This window comes from Helianthus annuus, chromosome 17, assembly GCF_002127325.2.
Source record: "Helianthus annuus cultivar XRQ/B chromosome 17, HanXRQr2.0-SUNRISE, whole genome shotgun sequence".
Taxonomy (NCBI): Eukaryota; Viridiplantae; Streptophyta; class Magnoliopsida; order Asterales; family Asteraceae; genus Helianthus; species Helianthus annuus.
Genome location: NC_035449.2, coordinates 189,617,409 through 189,632,872, shown reverse-complemented (window position 1 = coordinate 189,632,872; position 15,464 = coordinate 189,617,409). Strand labels below are relative to the sequence as shown.

The 15,464-nt window shown below is 33.1% G+C and overlaps 2 protein-coding genes across 2 annotated transcripts; one reads left to right on the top strand and one right to left on the bottom strand.

Moving 5' to 3' along the window:
- The first annotated feature begins 8,796 nt into the window (after window positions 1-8,796).
- Window positions 8,797-9,674, top strand: LOC110922910. Its single transcript, XM_022167105.2, has one exon. It carries the CDS (start codon window positions 8,831-8,833, stop codon window positions 9,554-9,556), a length of 726 nt encoding a protein of 241 aa, XP_022022797.1. The 5' UTR covers window positions 8,797-8,830; the 3' UTR covers window positions 9,557-9,674.
- Window positions 9,675-10,560: 886 nt separating this feature from the next.
- LOC110926521 (very-long-chain 3-oxoacyl-CoA reductase 1) lies at window positions 10,561-13,730 on the bottom strand. Its single transcript, XM_022170306.2, has 3 exons — window positions 12,938-13,730; window positions 12,742-12,811; window positions 10,561-10,991 (listed from the first exon to the last, which is right to left on the bottom strand). The coding sequence occupies exons 1-3, from the start codon at window positions 13,573-13,575 to the stop codon at window positions 10,737-10,739; spliced, it is 963 nt and encodes a 320-aa protein (XP_022025998.1). The 5' UTR covers window positions 13,576-13,730; the 3' UTR covers window positions 10,561-10,736.
- Between the last annotated feature and the right edge of the window lie 1,734 nt (window positions 13,731-15,464).

The window sequence follows — 15,464 nt, the reverse complement described above, 5'->3', positions numbered from 1 at the left end:
AGCCATCTTACTGCGGCCTTCTTTCATCATATTTTTCACACTATGTTAGGGTTCCGGGGTGGGGGGGGGGGGGTTATCACGCATCACACTTGTACTGCGCATTACGCCGGTTGTCCTGAAGGTGAGGGTGTGTTCCTAGCTCATCCCGAAGTATTACATTGCGTATTCTCATTTCCTTCTTTGTTGTTTTTATAATTTGGCATGGAGATGTCGTTGTTCGTTCAACTATATGTTTGTTCGCCATGTATATTTACCATATAATCCTCTCACACCATTATCTCTATTTCCGAGTGTAATCCCTCTATCTTTATACAAATTATTCATTAACTAACATTTTTATTTTATTTTTTAATATATGTAGTATTTACTAAATCTTAAATAATTACCTAATAAATAAACTAAAAACTAAAAATAAGATTAATGATAACTTCCTTGATGATAAAAAAAACATTGCATAATAAAAAACATGATGAAATATTAAAAATAAAAAAAAACACCACTAAAACTAATTTTTGTGGTTTTTTTTTTTTTTTTGATAATCACTTTGCCTGAAAGGACGCCATGGTAAGATGATTGGCGTTATTTGATAGCTTTCGTGTACGGTTTGATAATTGAGTTATTACCATTAGCTACATTACATTTTGATTTGTACATTTGTCTATTTGTATGTAGTTTAGTCTGATGATAAAAAGCATTTTTATAAAGCCGGATTGTGTAGCTAATGGTAATAACTCAATTATCACGCATCACCTGTCGTTAACTATTCTATGCTTAACTTAGAGCCATCTTACTGCGGCCTTCTTTCATCATATTTCTCACACTATGTTAGGGTTCCGGGGTGGGGGGGGGGGGGGGTTATCACGCATCACACTTGTACTGTGCATTACGCCGGTTGTCCTGAAGGTGAGGGTGTGTTCCTAGCTCATCCCGAAGTATTACATTGCGTATTCTCATTTCCTTCTTTGTTGTTTTTATAATTTGGCATGGAGATGTCGTTGTTCGTTCAACTATATGTTTGTTCGCCATGTATATTTACCATATAATCCTCTCACACCATTATCTCTATTTCCGAGTGTAATCCCTCTATCTTTATACAAATTATTCATTAACTAACATTTTTATTTTATTTTTTAATATATGTAGTATTTACTAAATCTTAAATAATTACCTAATAAATAAACTAAAAACTAAAAATAAGATTAATGATAACTTCCTTGATGATAAAAAAAACATTGCATAATAAAAAACATGATGAAATATTAAAAATAAAAAAAAACACCACTAAAACTAATTTTTGTGGTTTTTTTTTTTTTTTTTTTTTGATAATCACTTTGCCTGAAAGGACGCCATGGTAAGATGATTGGTGCTGGTCATTAAGATTTTTAAATCTTCTCTCTCGCATCTTGCCCCACACGGATTATTTTTCTTCTTATCTCTCTTTAAAAATGGCGTTAAACTTATCAAACCTACCTACAAAACTATCCAATTTTCAATCGGTAAACTTGATGTTGCTGTTTTCCGTTTATTCCTACCAGTTGGCATTGTGGTTCTAGACTTCCACACTAGATCTACCTCGGCATTTGATGTGTTTGCAAATCGTATATTTTTTTATTTGATAATTTGATCACACAATCCGGCTTTATAAAAATGCTTTTTATCATCAGACTAAACTACATACAAATAGACAAATGTACAAATCAAAATGTAATGTAGCTAATGGTAATAACTCAATTATCAAACCGTACACGAAAGCTATCTATACCAATTGTCGTCAAGAAATACTATTTAGTTGTGTACTTGTTACATTATCCATTAATTTCTCATGTAAGTGTACCCATCATCGCATTGTTTATTAGTTTATACTTGTGGAGCAAATAAATTTTTTTTAGCATTTATTAATTTTATTAGTTACATATTGCATGAAAAAAAAAAAAAATAAGTTGAACACCTAGAAATTGATTAAGTTGAACACCTAGAAATTGATTAACGTCTTCACATTACACGAGGAAAGTAAGTAATATTTGTAATCATGGACACAATGCCAAAACTTCAAAAATTCCATATTTAGTTATTTTATCACAATTATTGGAATTAATTATTTCTTTCACACCCCTTTAACTTTTAGTTCTCCTACAATGGCAGCCTCCCTCTTCTTTGAAAGAATCGAACAAACCCCAAAATTGTCATTATCCATCTGCCCATGTGTTATTTAGTTAATTAACACACATCCTAGTTCTAAGTATAATTATTTCTAAACTTGTTAATATGCTTTATTAAATCTCACATTAGATATCAAGTACTCAACCCGAATCCTGCATTTCTTGTTTATATGTCGTATAAATTATAAACTAATTAGAATGAATGACGAAAGGATCAATACATACAACATAAAATATAACAAGTGCTACAAATCAATTTTTTGACCGGTTCTTTTGCTAAAAAAAATATATGATCATATAATTGTATTGCTACAGGAGTAGGATACCATAATTCCAATAATAGTAATAAAATTTAGGCTATATGGTGCGAGATAAAGCATTAAAGCTCCTAAGGTTTTATCACGCCATATCAGTGTCATGTATGCATCACATAGACAAGGGGGTTTATACCTCCCCGTCCTTAACTACCATGCGATTGTATAAAACCCATAAAGCTCCTTCATCATTACTCAATCATTAAATAAAAAAAAAGAGAGGAGAAAAGGAAAAAAGAAAACTTTTGATTGGCAGAAAGGTGTATAGGACCCCCACACATCGATGGCACTCGCCGTTTCTTTGGCGGGAGCTTCTTTGGTGCTCCCCTTTAACTAAGGTGATTTAACGGATGCTATGAGACGTTATGGGCTGAGATGGCATGAGACGCCACTCCAAATCATTCAGCCTTGGAGTAGAAAATGTGTAATACTTACTAATTACTAGTAAATTTCTTTTTATAATTCAAATAATCACTTGTATTAAAAACAAATGACCACCTATTTCATATAGAATCATCCATTTATTTTGTTAGTATCTAAAATAACTCTTTGGAACAAATAAAGTACATTTTTAATGTTGTGTTTCTCTTATATGTATATAATATATGTTATTTAGGGGTGAATCATGTTAAAAAGACTTGTATTTATAAGAAGTAACTAGAAGGTGTCACATGTTCAAAGAGGATGAGAAGTGTTTACGTCCAACAAAAGATGTATAAACCCAACACATTGTTATATGTGTGGTAAACACACTTTGTACAAGGTATGGACCGAAGCTAAACGCATCTTTAAAAAACATGATCCACATTCCACAGGTGAACTTACTCAATCTAGAAGGCAAAAAAAAAAAAAAAAAAAAAAATCTTTTAAATATAGCATTACTATATTCAAACATAAAAATACAAATGTTTAATTTTATGGTATGCTTAAGAAAATAATATATACAAATTATTGATGTCAAAAAACTTATTGAACACAGTAAAAAAATAAATAATGGTATATGTTACAAGTTTTCCCGTTTAGGTAAATTTTAGTAGACATGGTCATGCCTCACATTTTATTTATTAATTACCCTTAATTAATTGTTAAGAATACTTTTGTATTTTATAGGATTTATGGACTTTTTAGTAGTACTAGTAGCATATGTTATCTAATAGTAATTAAGTGACTTTTGCTAAATGTGTCACACTCTAATAGTATTTACTTAATGCACCCACTCCTCTTTTTAAAATCATTTAAAGTTTTTATGACTATTAAACATTTAGGTTTCAATGTTGTCACATTATTATCAAAATTTTCATATATGGTTAAAACCTAGTGACTTAAATGTTACAATTATGAAAAGTATGTTACTATTTTAATGATTTTTTTTTTCAAACGTAGCCCTAAGGTAAATATGTAAAAAAAAGTCACTGAACCAAGTTTAAAAATTATTTAGCTTTTATGAAAATTTCCATAATAATAGAATTTAGAAATATATTGTTTGATTGAATTTAGTTGTAGTAACCCCCGTATATTTGTAATTCATTTTTGTAATAATACAAATAATAATTAAGTTGTTTTAATGATATTTAAATCGAAGTAAATACGTGTACCCTAAATTATTTATACATATTTAACTTTGTATTAATTACAATTAGCAATAACATCCGCGCACGTTGTGGCGCGGGTACATCGTAAACATCGAATGAATTTAATTCAAACGTTATGCGATGCGTTAACCATATGAAAATGTGTGTTTCGACATATCCGATTGAACTCAATGTAACCTATATAAGCATTGTGATTGGATCAAAACGTAAAGTAAATCGAGTTTATTTCGTACAATCATAACGTATTATATGTGATCCAACTCATACATAGAAAACATAACGGGTATAAAGGAAAAATTGACACGTTTAATCAAAAAGGATTAATTAAAGCTTTTGAAAAAAAAATAAGAAACCACAATTTGACTCCACTCGGTTGGAAACAAAATTTACGAAACATCCATAAAATAAGAACGACAACATATTATATTTGACCTAACTCATTTCCCAAAAAAATAACGTCCAATCGTAGACCAACTTGAATTTATACCAAAACGGCAAAACGTCCATAAAATATGCACGTAACACTATTTTTTAAACGAAAATATATTGTATTTGACCTGACTCGTTTCCAGAAAAAGTTTACGTCGAAACGTAGAACAAATCGAATTTATACCGACACATACATAAATATACGCACCTAAAAAATTAGTTTTTTTAAGTAAAGGAGGTACATGGGTAAACTCAAAACAAACTATTAGTAAAAAACTTAATACGTTAAAACCGTACCAAGTTGCACCAATGCCACACACTGCTAGCGACCACCAACAGCGCAAAAGCTTGTAAAAATAAAATAATAAAAGAAAAGTAAAACCAAACGAAAAAAAACGTTGAACCCCATACGCATGTTGTGGCGTGTTAACTCGCAAAATTTAAAACGAAACGTAAAATGAAAAACTTGTTAGAGATGAAAAGTGTGAGGGACCAATTGTGAGAATTAAACCTAAAACCTAATGCTACCTAAGTTTTATGATTTTTATCTATCCTAAAATGCTACTAGGGTTTAATGTAACTGGGAAACACTTTCAATTTGTTTTGTAGAATATATTATAAGTATAAAAGAAAACTGGACAGCAAACACTACCACTCAGTAGGGTCTTAGTGTGTGTGCTGTGACAATCATATTTTTCACATGGTATTAATAGATGATGTTATGTGAGGATTTTATTTAGTTTGACCATGAATAAAAATATAATTTACAACTACCATCAAAATAATTAATTTTACTGTGATTTAAAAATATTTCTCTAACATGACCAGTGTTAATACACGTTAACAAAAATTAGTCACTCATTTGCAATTTGCTTGGCTAAGAAGAAGAAAGAATATGTTGATTCCAACTCATTTGAAAGCCGTGAGGTATAAGATTTGTTACACATGATTTTAATGTTAGAAAAGTCAATATTGTTGTTTAATTTTAGAAGTTAAAGAAGCAACCTTTATGGTTGGCAAAATAATATTAAACTAGATAGTGATCCCCGCGCGTTGCGACGGATTCAATATGCAGTAGGATTCGGTCGGTATTGGTTGGGTTTGTTACGGTGCTAGTGTAGCAAGTAGCAACAGAAAAAGAAGACCCAAAAATAAAGTTATGGTATGTCCAAAAGAATATCAATATATGTTTTACATCCATAAAACGAATACTAAAGTTCAAATTCGATATAGCAATAGCAATACATAAATACGTTGACTAACGATCAGTTACAAAATGGAATTTTGTTTTAATTTAATAAAACTGAAAGCTAAAATTTCTGATATGTTAACATGTATTTTTTTAATTGGTATTGTTTATTTTATTTAATTAATAAAAAAATATTGATGGCTAGAGATAAATGCATAACTTGTATCTTAACATCTCTGAATTACTATTGTAAAAAAAAAAAAAACGAAAGGAAGAGAAATCATAAAAAAATGTATTGAAATGGTTGTGCACACAGATGACACGTTTTGCTCAACCACCCCTTCTACCAATAAAACTCAAATATTACCCATGGATGTTCCAGTAGATTTTCAAAGAACTAAAACTTTAGTGGCTAAATCGTAAATTTTATGAAATCAACTGGCGCAACAAGCCTTTATCATTTGATATATATATAATAATATTTGTTTAATTAAAAATAATAATGTATGTTTTATATTTTTATTGTAGTGAAAAATGAACGAAAAACACATAAAAATGAGACCCTGTTATCGAAAAACTTATGGAACACTATGAACTATTGAGAGTAGGTAAAATGTAGCTTGCGTTGAGCCGTGAGTATCTTTCAACCAATGGAAGCTGAATTCAAATATGAGAACTCTAGAGAGACTTAAACCGCTTACCACTCCGCTACCACTTTGAAAGTTTATAAAACTCCACTAAGTTACTATCCGACTCGTAAAACTCAATGCTTCTTTTTTTAATGCTTTTACTCTTAGCGAAACGGCTCATAAAACTCAATGCTTCTTTTTTTAATTGTTTTACCTTAGTGAAACGACTCATAAAACTCAATGCTTCTTTTTTTTAAGAGTTAAATGCCCGGATAGTCCCTGTGGTTTGACATTTTTTCACCTTTAATCCCTAACTTTCTAAAATTACAGTTATAGTCCCCAACTTCTGCAATTTTGTTCCCGGATAGTCCCTAAGCCTAACATCAGTTAGTTTTCTCACCTTGAAAGTTTATAAAACTCCACTAAGTTACTATCCGGCTCATAAAACTTAATGCTTCTTTTTTTTTTTAATGATTTTACTTTTAGTGAAACGACTCATAAAACTCAATGCTTCTTTTTTTAATGGTTTTACTTTTAATGAAAAAACTCAATGCTTCTTTTTTATGGTTTTACTTTAGTGAAATTATCTATATATTAAAAAACCAACTTAATGAATAGTATCTGCACCATTCAAGACTTGCCACGTGTCAATCTTTTTTTATTTATCCACCTTCTATCAGAATACTGATACGTCCTATTCGATATTGGTACATGAAGGTAAAAACCGGCACCAGCCTGGTACATAAAAGGCCAAAAGTCAGTATCAAATTTATATTGAAAATCTTTTAGTTCGGGAAATTCGGTACTGCTATCCGGTACAATTTCCTCATCCTTGATCACGGGTACCGTACGAACAACAGCGGTATCGTACAACTTTTTTTTGTTGATTTTCTTCAACTTTTAACGATTTCTTTTTTTTTTTAGTTTCAGGGGTAGGGATGAGCTCGATGCCAACCGATACCGAATTGGTACTAGTACCGAAAATACCGGTTACGGTACAAGTATATGAAGGTAAAAACCGGTAGCGAACCGGTACCAGGAACGCCAAAAGTTGGTAACAAATTGGTACTTAAGAGCTTTCGGTTCGGGAAATTTGGTACCGGTACCCAGTACCATTTAGCTCATCTCTGACCACGGGTTTCATACGAACAACATCATTACCATACAACTTTTTTGGTTGATTTTCTTTCGGTTGCCTTTTAGTGTTTTTTCTATATTTTTTTTTATTCTTGTTAGCGGTTTCATGCGCAACACGCTCGTAGTAATTTCAAAATACATGTAAACACAGACTAAATGACAAAAGAAGTTCGCCGCAACACGACGACGATGATAAACCTGAAATTCAGAATAAAAATGAACAAATCTAAACTGAAGATTGGTAAAGGGGCTTCACGCCTTTAGGATGGGCTTTCTATTCGGCTTAGATTTTAGATCTTTAAAGAGTCCAAGACGCCAACCCCCATGAGCAATTTATTAGGCCCAAATCTGGCCCAATTAGTGTAACTCACCCAACTTCACTTCACCCAACATATGAACTGTTAATCCTGTTTGTTGAATCATCAAAAGATAATTATTCTTTCCTTTATTTTCCACTTCATAAACACCAAGTATTACATTATTATTAGTTATAATAAAGTAAACCAAAGAATTTAGATAAAAACTTAAAAAATAGGTATAAACCTTTGACTTTGAGTATGTTAAAAAAGGGTGTTAATAAAGGCACACATCAAAATCTTACTTTCACACTCTATATGGATCGTATAACATTATATGAGAGTTGGGTCGTATAGATCGAGAAAAAAAAAAAAAAAAAAAAAAAAAAAAAAAAAAAAAAAACATTCCATGACATTTTCTTGTGCAACATTCTTCTATACAACCTGTGTAACTCTACACGGGATGATATAATAAATTTATCTATAAAGTACAGTTAGTTACGTATCACTTTAGTGATTTATTATTATTATAATAATAATAATAATAATAATAATAATAATAATAATAATAATAATAATAATAATAATAATAATAATAATATTATTATTATTATTATTATTATTATTATTATTATTATTATTATTATTATTATTAACGGATATATTAAGGAACAAAGTTATTTTTAGTTTTAAATTACGAAAATGCAATATATTTATCTGTGGTTGTCCGCATAATTCTATGTAAGCAGGCTAGCACTACTTTGTATTTCACGACATTGTTTTGTTGTCTCTTGATATTTCGAAGAAACTCTTGTATCATTTCTATCGAAACCAACTCAATCCACATTTTTCCTTCATTACATACATACATACATACACACATGCCATGTAGATACTTATATCTGCGTGTATGTTTCATGTCTTATGCATATATATATGCATGATGTATGCATGTGTATATATATATACATGTGTATATATCAGCCATCTGTCTGTTTGCTTTGTAACACACACACATCCCATGTATGATGTATCAACAAACTAGAAAGAGAGTGTGTGAGATATATCATATGTAGAGATGAAAGATGTACCCATTAAACCAACTAAGATCATTAATACCCAGATGTTTCTTTCTCTCTCTTCTCCTTCCTCTATCTTTTTTCATCTTTCTCTCTCTAAAATCCACCACCTTTCTAAACAAACCCACCCTCAAGATCCGACCCGGATACACCTCATACGACAACTACATCCACCACCAACTTCACAAAACCACCAACCCGAAGCTCCGACAAATATGGACCACCCGAGATTGGGACCGAAAGATTCGGGTCTTCTCACAATTCTTTTCGGATCTAAAAGACAAAAAACTCATATCCAACTCATCTAAATCCCTTTGTGTAGGAGCTCGGGTCGGGCAGGAGGTGGAGGCATTGAAACGGGTCGGAGTGTGGGATTCAATCGGGTTGGATCTGGTACCATACCCGCCTCTTGTGATCCGGGGTGACTTTCATTATCAGCCGTTTGATGATGAGACTTTTGACTTTGAGTTTTCGAATGTGTTTGATCATGCATTGTACCCGGAGAAGTTTGTGGGGGAGATCCAACGGACGTTAAAGGTTGATGGTGTGTGTGTTTTACACGTGGCGTTACGTAGACGGTCGGATAAGTATTCGGCTAATGATTTGTATAGTGTTGAACCGTTGGTTAAGTTGTTTGATGGGTCGGATTTTGTTTATTCTAGGAGAGTTGATGGGTTTGGGTTGGATACTGAAGTGGTGTTTAGGAAAAGGAAGCCGATCCAACGGTCATGATTTTTTAACCTTTTTTTTTATTTCTTTTATGTTTTTTTAGTTGCTAAAAATAGTGTCAAATATTGGACCCGAATTGGTGGATAACAACTTGAAATGGATAAAACATTTTAGGAAAAGCTTTTATGTGATGCTTGAATATAAATCATTTAGAATAAGTTAATATGTTTTATTAACATGTTAATAATGTGTTTTTAATTATATCATGATTTTCTAAGTTTTTGTATTTATAATAACACATACATCTGTAAATTACAATGATAAATGCAATCATTCTATATGAAGAGATTGCGTAGAAAAGCTTTTGTTGACGTGAATGTCATGCAAAGTATTTTGAAGACATAAACATTGCCCTATCAACTTCGTATTATTGTTACGAATACAATTTCTCACATTATATGATCAAGACGACAAAAAGCATGGTTGTAGAAATCTCACCTAGTCTCCGATTAGTCATCGATTAATCGCTAGTCCCGGGTTCATAAAGTAATTTTCATCTGATCGGCCAATGAATCGCTATGCGATCAACAATGGTCAAATCCGGTTCTAATCAGCCAAAAATCGGTGGCCGTCTAGCGATTCCAACCAAAATCTGTAAATTTCAGCCAGATTCCGGCAAAAACCTATAAATTTTGGCAATTAATCTTAGCTACTCAAAAATGGGTCGAAGAAGGTATGAAAACACGTCTACTTAGAAAAATAACATATAAAAATGTGTGTATACATATAAAACTTAAAGTTATATATATAATCTCAATACGCTTAATCCCTGTTAATCGCTAGCCGATACCCCGCCAGCCAACTCACACCTAACGATTATTACAATTACAACCTCAACAAAAAGTATTCATGACACATTTTTGAATGTCAATTCATCAAACTTTAACTAATTTAACAGTATTATAAAGAAAAAAAAATAATATTATCAGAAACATAACAATAAAAGATAACTTAAATCTACTTGTTTTAATATAAACACCTACTTCAAGTTTGAAAAGTAATAGTTCTAACCAAAAAGGTAAATCCACACAAATAACTTGAAAAGACATAATAATTTAAATATAAAGTAACATAACTCACAGCTTCATCATCATTCTACAAGCTAAAGTTGCACATAAACTGCATTTGTTGCTAAAATTCCAGAAAAAAAAAAAAAAACCAACTGAGCACAAATATCATCATCTCACTCTTTCTTCCTAGAATCCTTGAGTTGTCCCTTCTTTCTGATTTTAAGACAGAAATTGTAACGCCACGCGTCAATTACAGATTCCGGTAACGAGTAAAGTAAACCCCAGATGAGTGAATGGGGCCAGTAAGGTGTGCACCGCGGCTCGTGCCCTAACGACCTCAACCCTGCTTTTGCGTATCCTGTTGCTGATGGTACAAAAAAGGATGACCTCTTGATTGATGCCATTTTCGTTGCAACGTATAATGGGACCTGTCAAATAGGTACGAAACATGACACAAATAATCAGGTTTTGGGTTGTCATGTCTTAAACCTTTCAATAAAGGGATCATGTTTGGGTTGACATGCTTAGCTCGTTTAATTGAAAGAGTTGCGTTCGAGTTGACTTGTTCAATCCGCCAACCCATTTCGCCCATTTATTACAATCGGCTAGCCCGTTTAACACTTTTGTAACTTGATTACAACTTGCCAACCCGTTTTACTTGTTTAGATAAATGAGATATAAACGGGTCGTGTTCGAGTTTCATTGTTTTATGTGTGACCGGGTCAGGGTTGATGTCTTTGACACAAATCAATATATGGGTTGAACGTTCAGTCGTTCAATCTGCCAACCCGACACTATTGATACCCTAAGTTATATATGTATGATTATTGTTTGCTATAACCATAGTGTTTGGTTACTTAGATCATAGTTGTTAATGGTGAATAGTGACAAATAGCGATACGGTACCTATATGCTACATAGCGAATAGCGATAAATAGCGGGCGGCTATTTTTATAAAATATGCTACATAGCGAATAGCGATAAATAACGGGCGGCTATTTTTATAAATAGAGATACACTAGAAAAAAAATTTAAAAATTTTATATGTATATTATATCAAAATACCCTGGTATATATATGCTATTTTACATGTAAATTTAACAAAAACCTAAAATCAAGCTATTTTATAGCTATATTTAATTGCTATTTATATTAAAAAAATAAATAAACTGTCGCTATTATCGCTACAACCCTAATAGCGAGCCTAGACCCATACGCTACGTGGCGCGCTATAGCGATCGCTACGCTCGCTATTGACAACTATGATATAGATCCTAACATAATCCACCCAAACACAATTGAAGTTATAAGTTCATGAAACTAACATGATCCTCATCCATAATATGCATTACCATAACAAATTTCTAATTTCCAAATAACACTAGAAAACTTCGAATTTAAAACACAAATAACTTTAAAAACATATGGGTGCTCATGATCCAGTTCGGTAGGTTCCGATGAAAATACTGATCCCAGCCGCAGAAACCAAACCCGCCTGGGTTGGGAGGGTGGGCTAGATCAACAAGTTTGAACCACTATTATTTTAATCAACATTTTTATGAAAAAAATAAAACGATAACGACGATTATCCGACTTAATAAAATTTGGCAAATTGGATTTAAATAATCCCAACTTGCTCAATTTGGCCGATAATAATCCCAACTTAGTTATTGGCCGATAATAATCCGAACTGGTCCACTTTTGGCCGATAATAGTCCGTCGTTAGAAATAGCTTAACGGAGTTAAGCTTTTTTCCGAATTACAAACCGATGTTTTATGGATTTTGATCAGAACGAGGATACGAGTTGATTGATATAAAATTTACCTCGAAATACTACCCCAAACAACGAAAACGGTGCTTCAATTCGGGTGTTTAAACTTCCAATTAACAAAAATCAAGTCGTTTGAAGCACCGTTTCGAGGTAAGTTTTACATAAATCGAATCGTATCCTCGTTCTGATCAAAATCCATAAAACATAGGTTTGTAATTCGGAAAAAAGCTTAACTCCGTTAAGCTATTTTTAACGGCGGACTATTATCGGCCAAAAGTGGACCAGTTCGGATTATTATCGGCCAATAACTGAGTTGGGATTATTATCGGCCAAATTGAGCAAGTTGGGATTATTTAAATCCAATTTGCCATAAAATTTCTATGAAGTAAAACATTCAACAATGTACCTGACACTGCACATCAATGCCACTATTCTTGTACTCAACATAAAGACACCTTGAAAACTGATCAACATACCTAAACAAATCAACAACACCAATCAGCACTAATCAAGATCCATAACCCAAATTTCAAAATCAAAACTTTCTACTAAAAAAAAAAAAAAAAAAAAAAAAAAAAAAAAAAAAAAAAAAAAGAACTTACGCTTTAGTAGCAGCATAGACAGCATAAAGAGGATCAGAAGGAATAACAATAGCAGCACCAGATCCAATATTAACAATAGCACCTTTCTTCCTCTTCACCATAGCAGGCAACACAGCTTGTGTCACTCTAGTAGTCCCCTCAACGTTGACTTTAATCAAATTAGTCAACAACTCATCATCCACTTCATGAAAAAACCTAGCATAAGGATACGAAACCCCTGCATTATTTATCAAAATCCCAACATCTAACCCATCAATTGCCTCACTAATCCTCTTGATCCCTTCATTCAAATCACCAGAAAGATCAAAAACCACTTCTTTGATCTGGGTTTTCCCAAATTTCGACTTAATCTCAGTTGAAACAGTTTCTAATTTACTAGGGTTTCGACCCACCAAGATTATATTAAGACCCTGTTTGGCTAATTCGAAAGCAAAAGCTTTACCAATACCGTCTGTTGAACCGGTAACAAGTGCCCAAGATCCGTACTTTTTCAGATTCTTTGCAGGTCTGAAGAAATTGACGTAAACCCATTTCAAGATTGAAGTTAAAGTTCGTAGAAATGAGAGGATTCCTAAAGCAAGGATGAAGTTGAGGTATAAAGGTTGGGTTTTTAGGGTTTGCAAGAAAGTGAGGACCATTTTGGGGGGTTTGAGTTGTGAAAATGGTGGAAAGATTGGATCTTGAAGGTGGGTTTTGTAGATCAGGGGGTTATAAATACGAGGTGAAGTGGTTTGGCAGGTGGGTAAGGTTGGTTGGAACAATAAAATCTTTAGGTGGACCGGCAAACATGTCGCATTGCATTGGATGACATATAAATGTTGTGAAGTTTTAGGTTGTGGGAACTAAAAGATTGGATCTTGTGAAATTAAGTACTTTTTTTTTGTTTTTTTTTTTTTTTTTTTCTCGTGACTTTATAGCCCAGTGGTATTTTATGTGTTATTTTCGATTCCTACAAGGGAATTTTCTCATATTTATTGGGTTTCCTCCTGAATTGGTGTATAGTCATTATCCCTAGTGGAGATGAATATGACCGGGTGGTTCCGCTGATAGCACGATGATACTCCAGCTATCCGTCAGTAATTCAAATTTGTCGCTAAAAAAAGAAGTACTTGTTTTAGATTTAGTTTTACCGAACACGTGAGAAACATATTTTTTATACTAAGACCACTCGTAGTGGTTGCCTTTTGGCGTTTTTAGGGCTCAATCACGCCCATATCGCCCACATCCCCACTACGCATGGGCGTGTTTGGCAGTTTTGTTGTTGAGGCGTGTTATAAATCACGCCAAATGGGGGGATTCTTGGCCAATCATATTTGAGCTTCCATTTGGTGGCCAATAAGATTTTTAAATGTTTTTTTTTATTTTGTTTTATTACAAAACATAATGCCCCACAATCCCCACATCCCCACTACACCCCTTTTGTAAAAAACGCCCAATAATGTCCATTGCTGACTGGGCTGCCACATGCCGCAAAACGCCCAAGGGTGGATCTTGCCCACTACGCATGGTCTAAGGAAATTGAATTTAAATAACCTCAATTTTCATCAATTGTAACACTCTCAACTTTCGATTTGTACTACACCACTCCCAACTTTCAACTTATTGGCCGATAACACTCCAAACTAATTGAACCCTAACCCAGTTAGTTTTTCGCTGATGTGACACTTGTGTGTTGACGTGGCATCTGACGTGTATTTTTTTGATGATGTGGCAACTAAGGTGGCCACTGATGTGGCAATCGACTTGGCTTTTTGATGACGTGGCAGGCGAGATGGCAGCTCACGTGGCCTTTTTGATGATGTGGCAGCTGATGTGTCACTAGCTTGGCGACGTGGCAGCTGATGTCAACAAACTGGTTTAGTGTTGGATTAATTTTAGAGTGCTATTAGCCAATAAGTTGAATGTTGGGAGTGATGTGGTACAAATCGAAAGTTGAGAGTGCTATTGGCCAATTGAGGAAAATTGAGATTATTTAAATCCAATATCTCTTAATATGATAAAAAATCATAACTTGGAATTTACTACTAAAATTCATACGTTGTCTACTTTGTTAGACTTGAACGCGTATCACTTTGACAAATGATACAAATTTTCGTTTTAAGACTCTTGTATATTCGTCATTTAATATCGTTCTAGTATTTTATACACGTTCTAAAGTATATTTTTCATATGATGTGTCAAAAACATCATACCATGTATATTTCTTCGGTGTATCGCAGTTCTTTTGATATAGTTATAAAAAATGAGCTATTGTTAACCATAAGAGTAAAATGCACGGATAGTCCTTGTGGTTTGGTGAAAGTTCACCTTTAGTCCCCAACTTTTCAAAATTACACTCTTAGTCCCTGTGGTTTGATAAGTTGTTACTTAGATAGTCCCCAAAGAGGATGTAGGTTAGTTTTTCTGGTTAAGTGGGTGTGAAATGATAAGGATTATCCGAGTAACAACTTGTCAAACAACAAGGACTATCCGAGTAACCTTCATCCGCTTTGGGGACTATCCAAGTAACAACTTGTCAAACCACAGG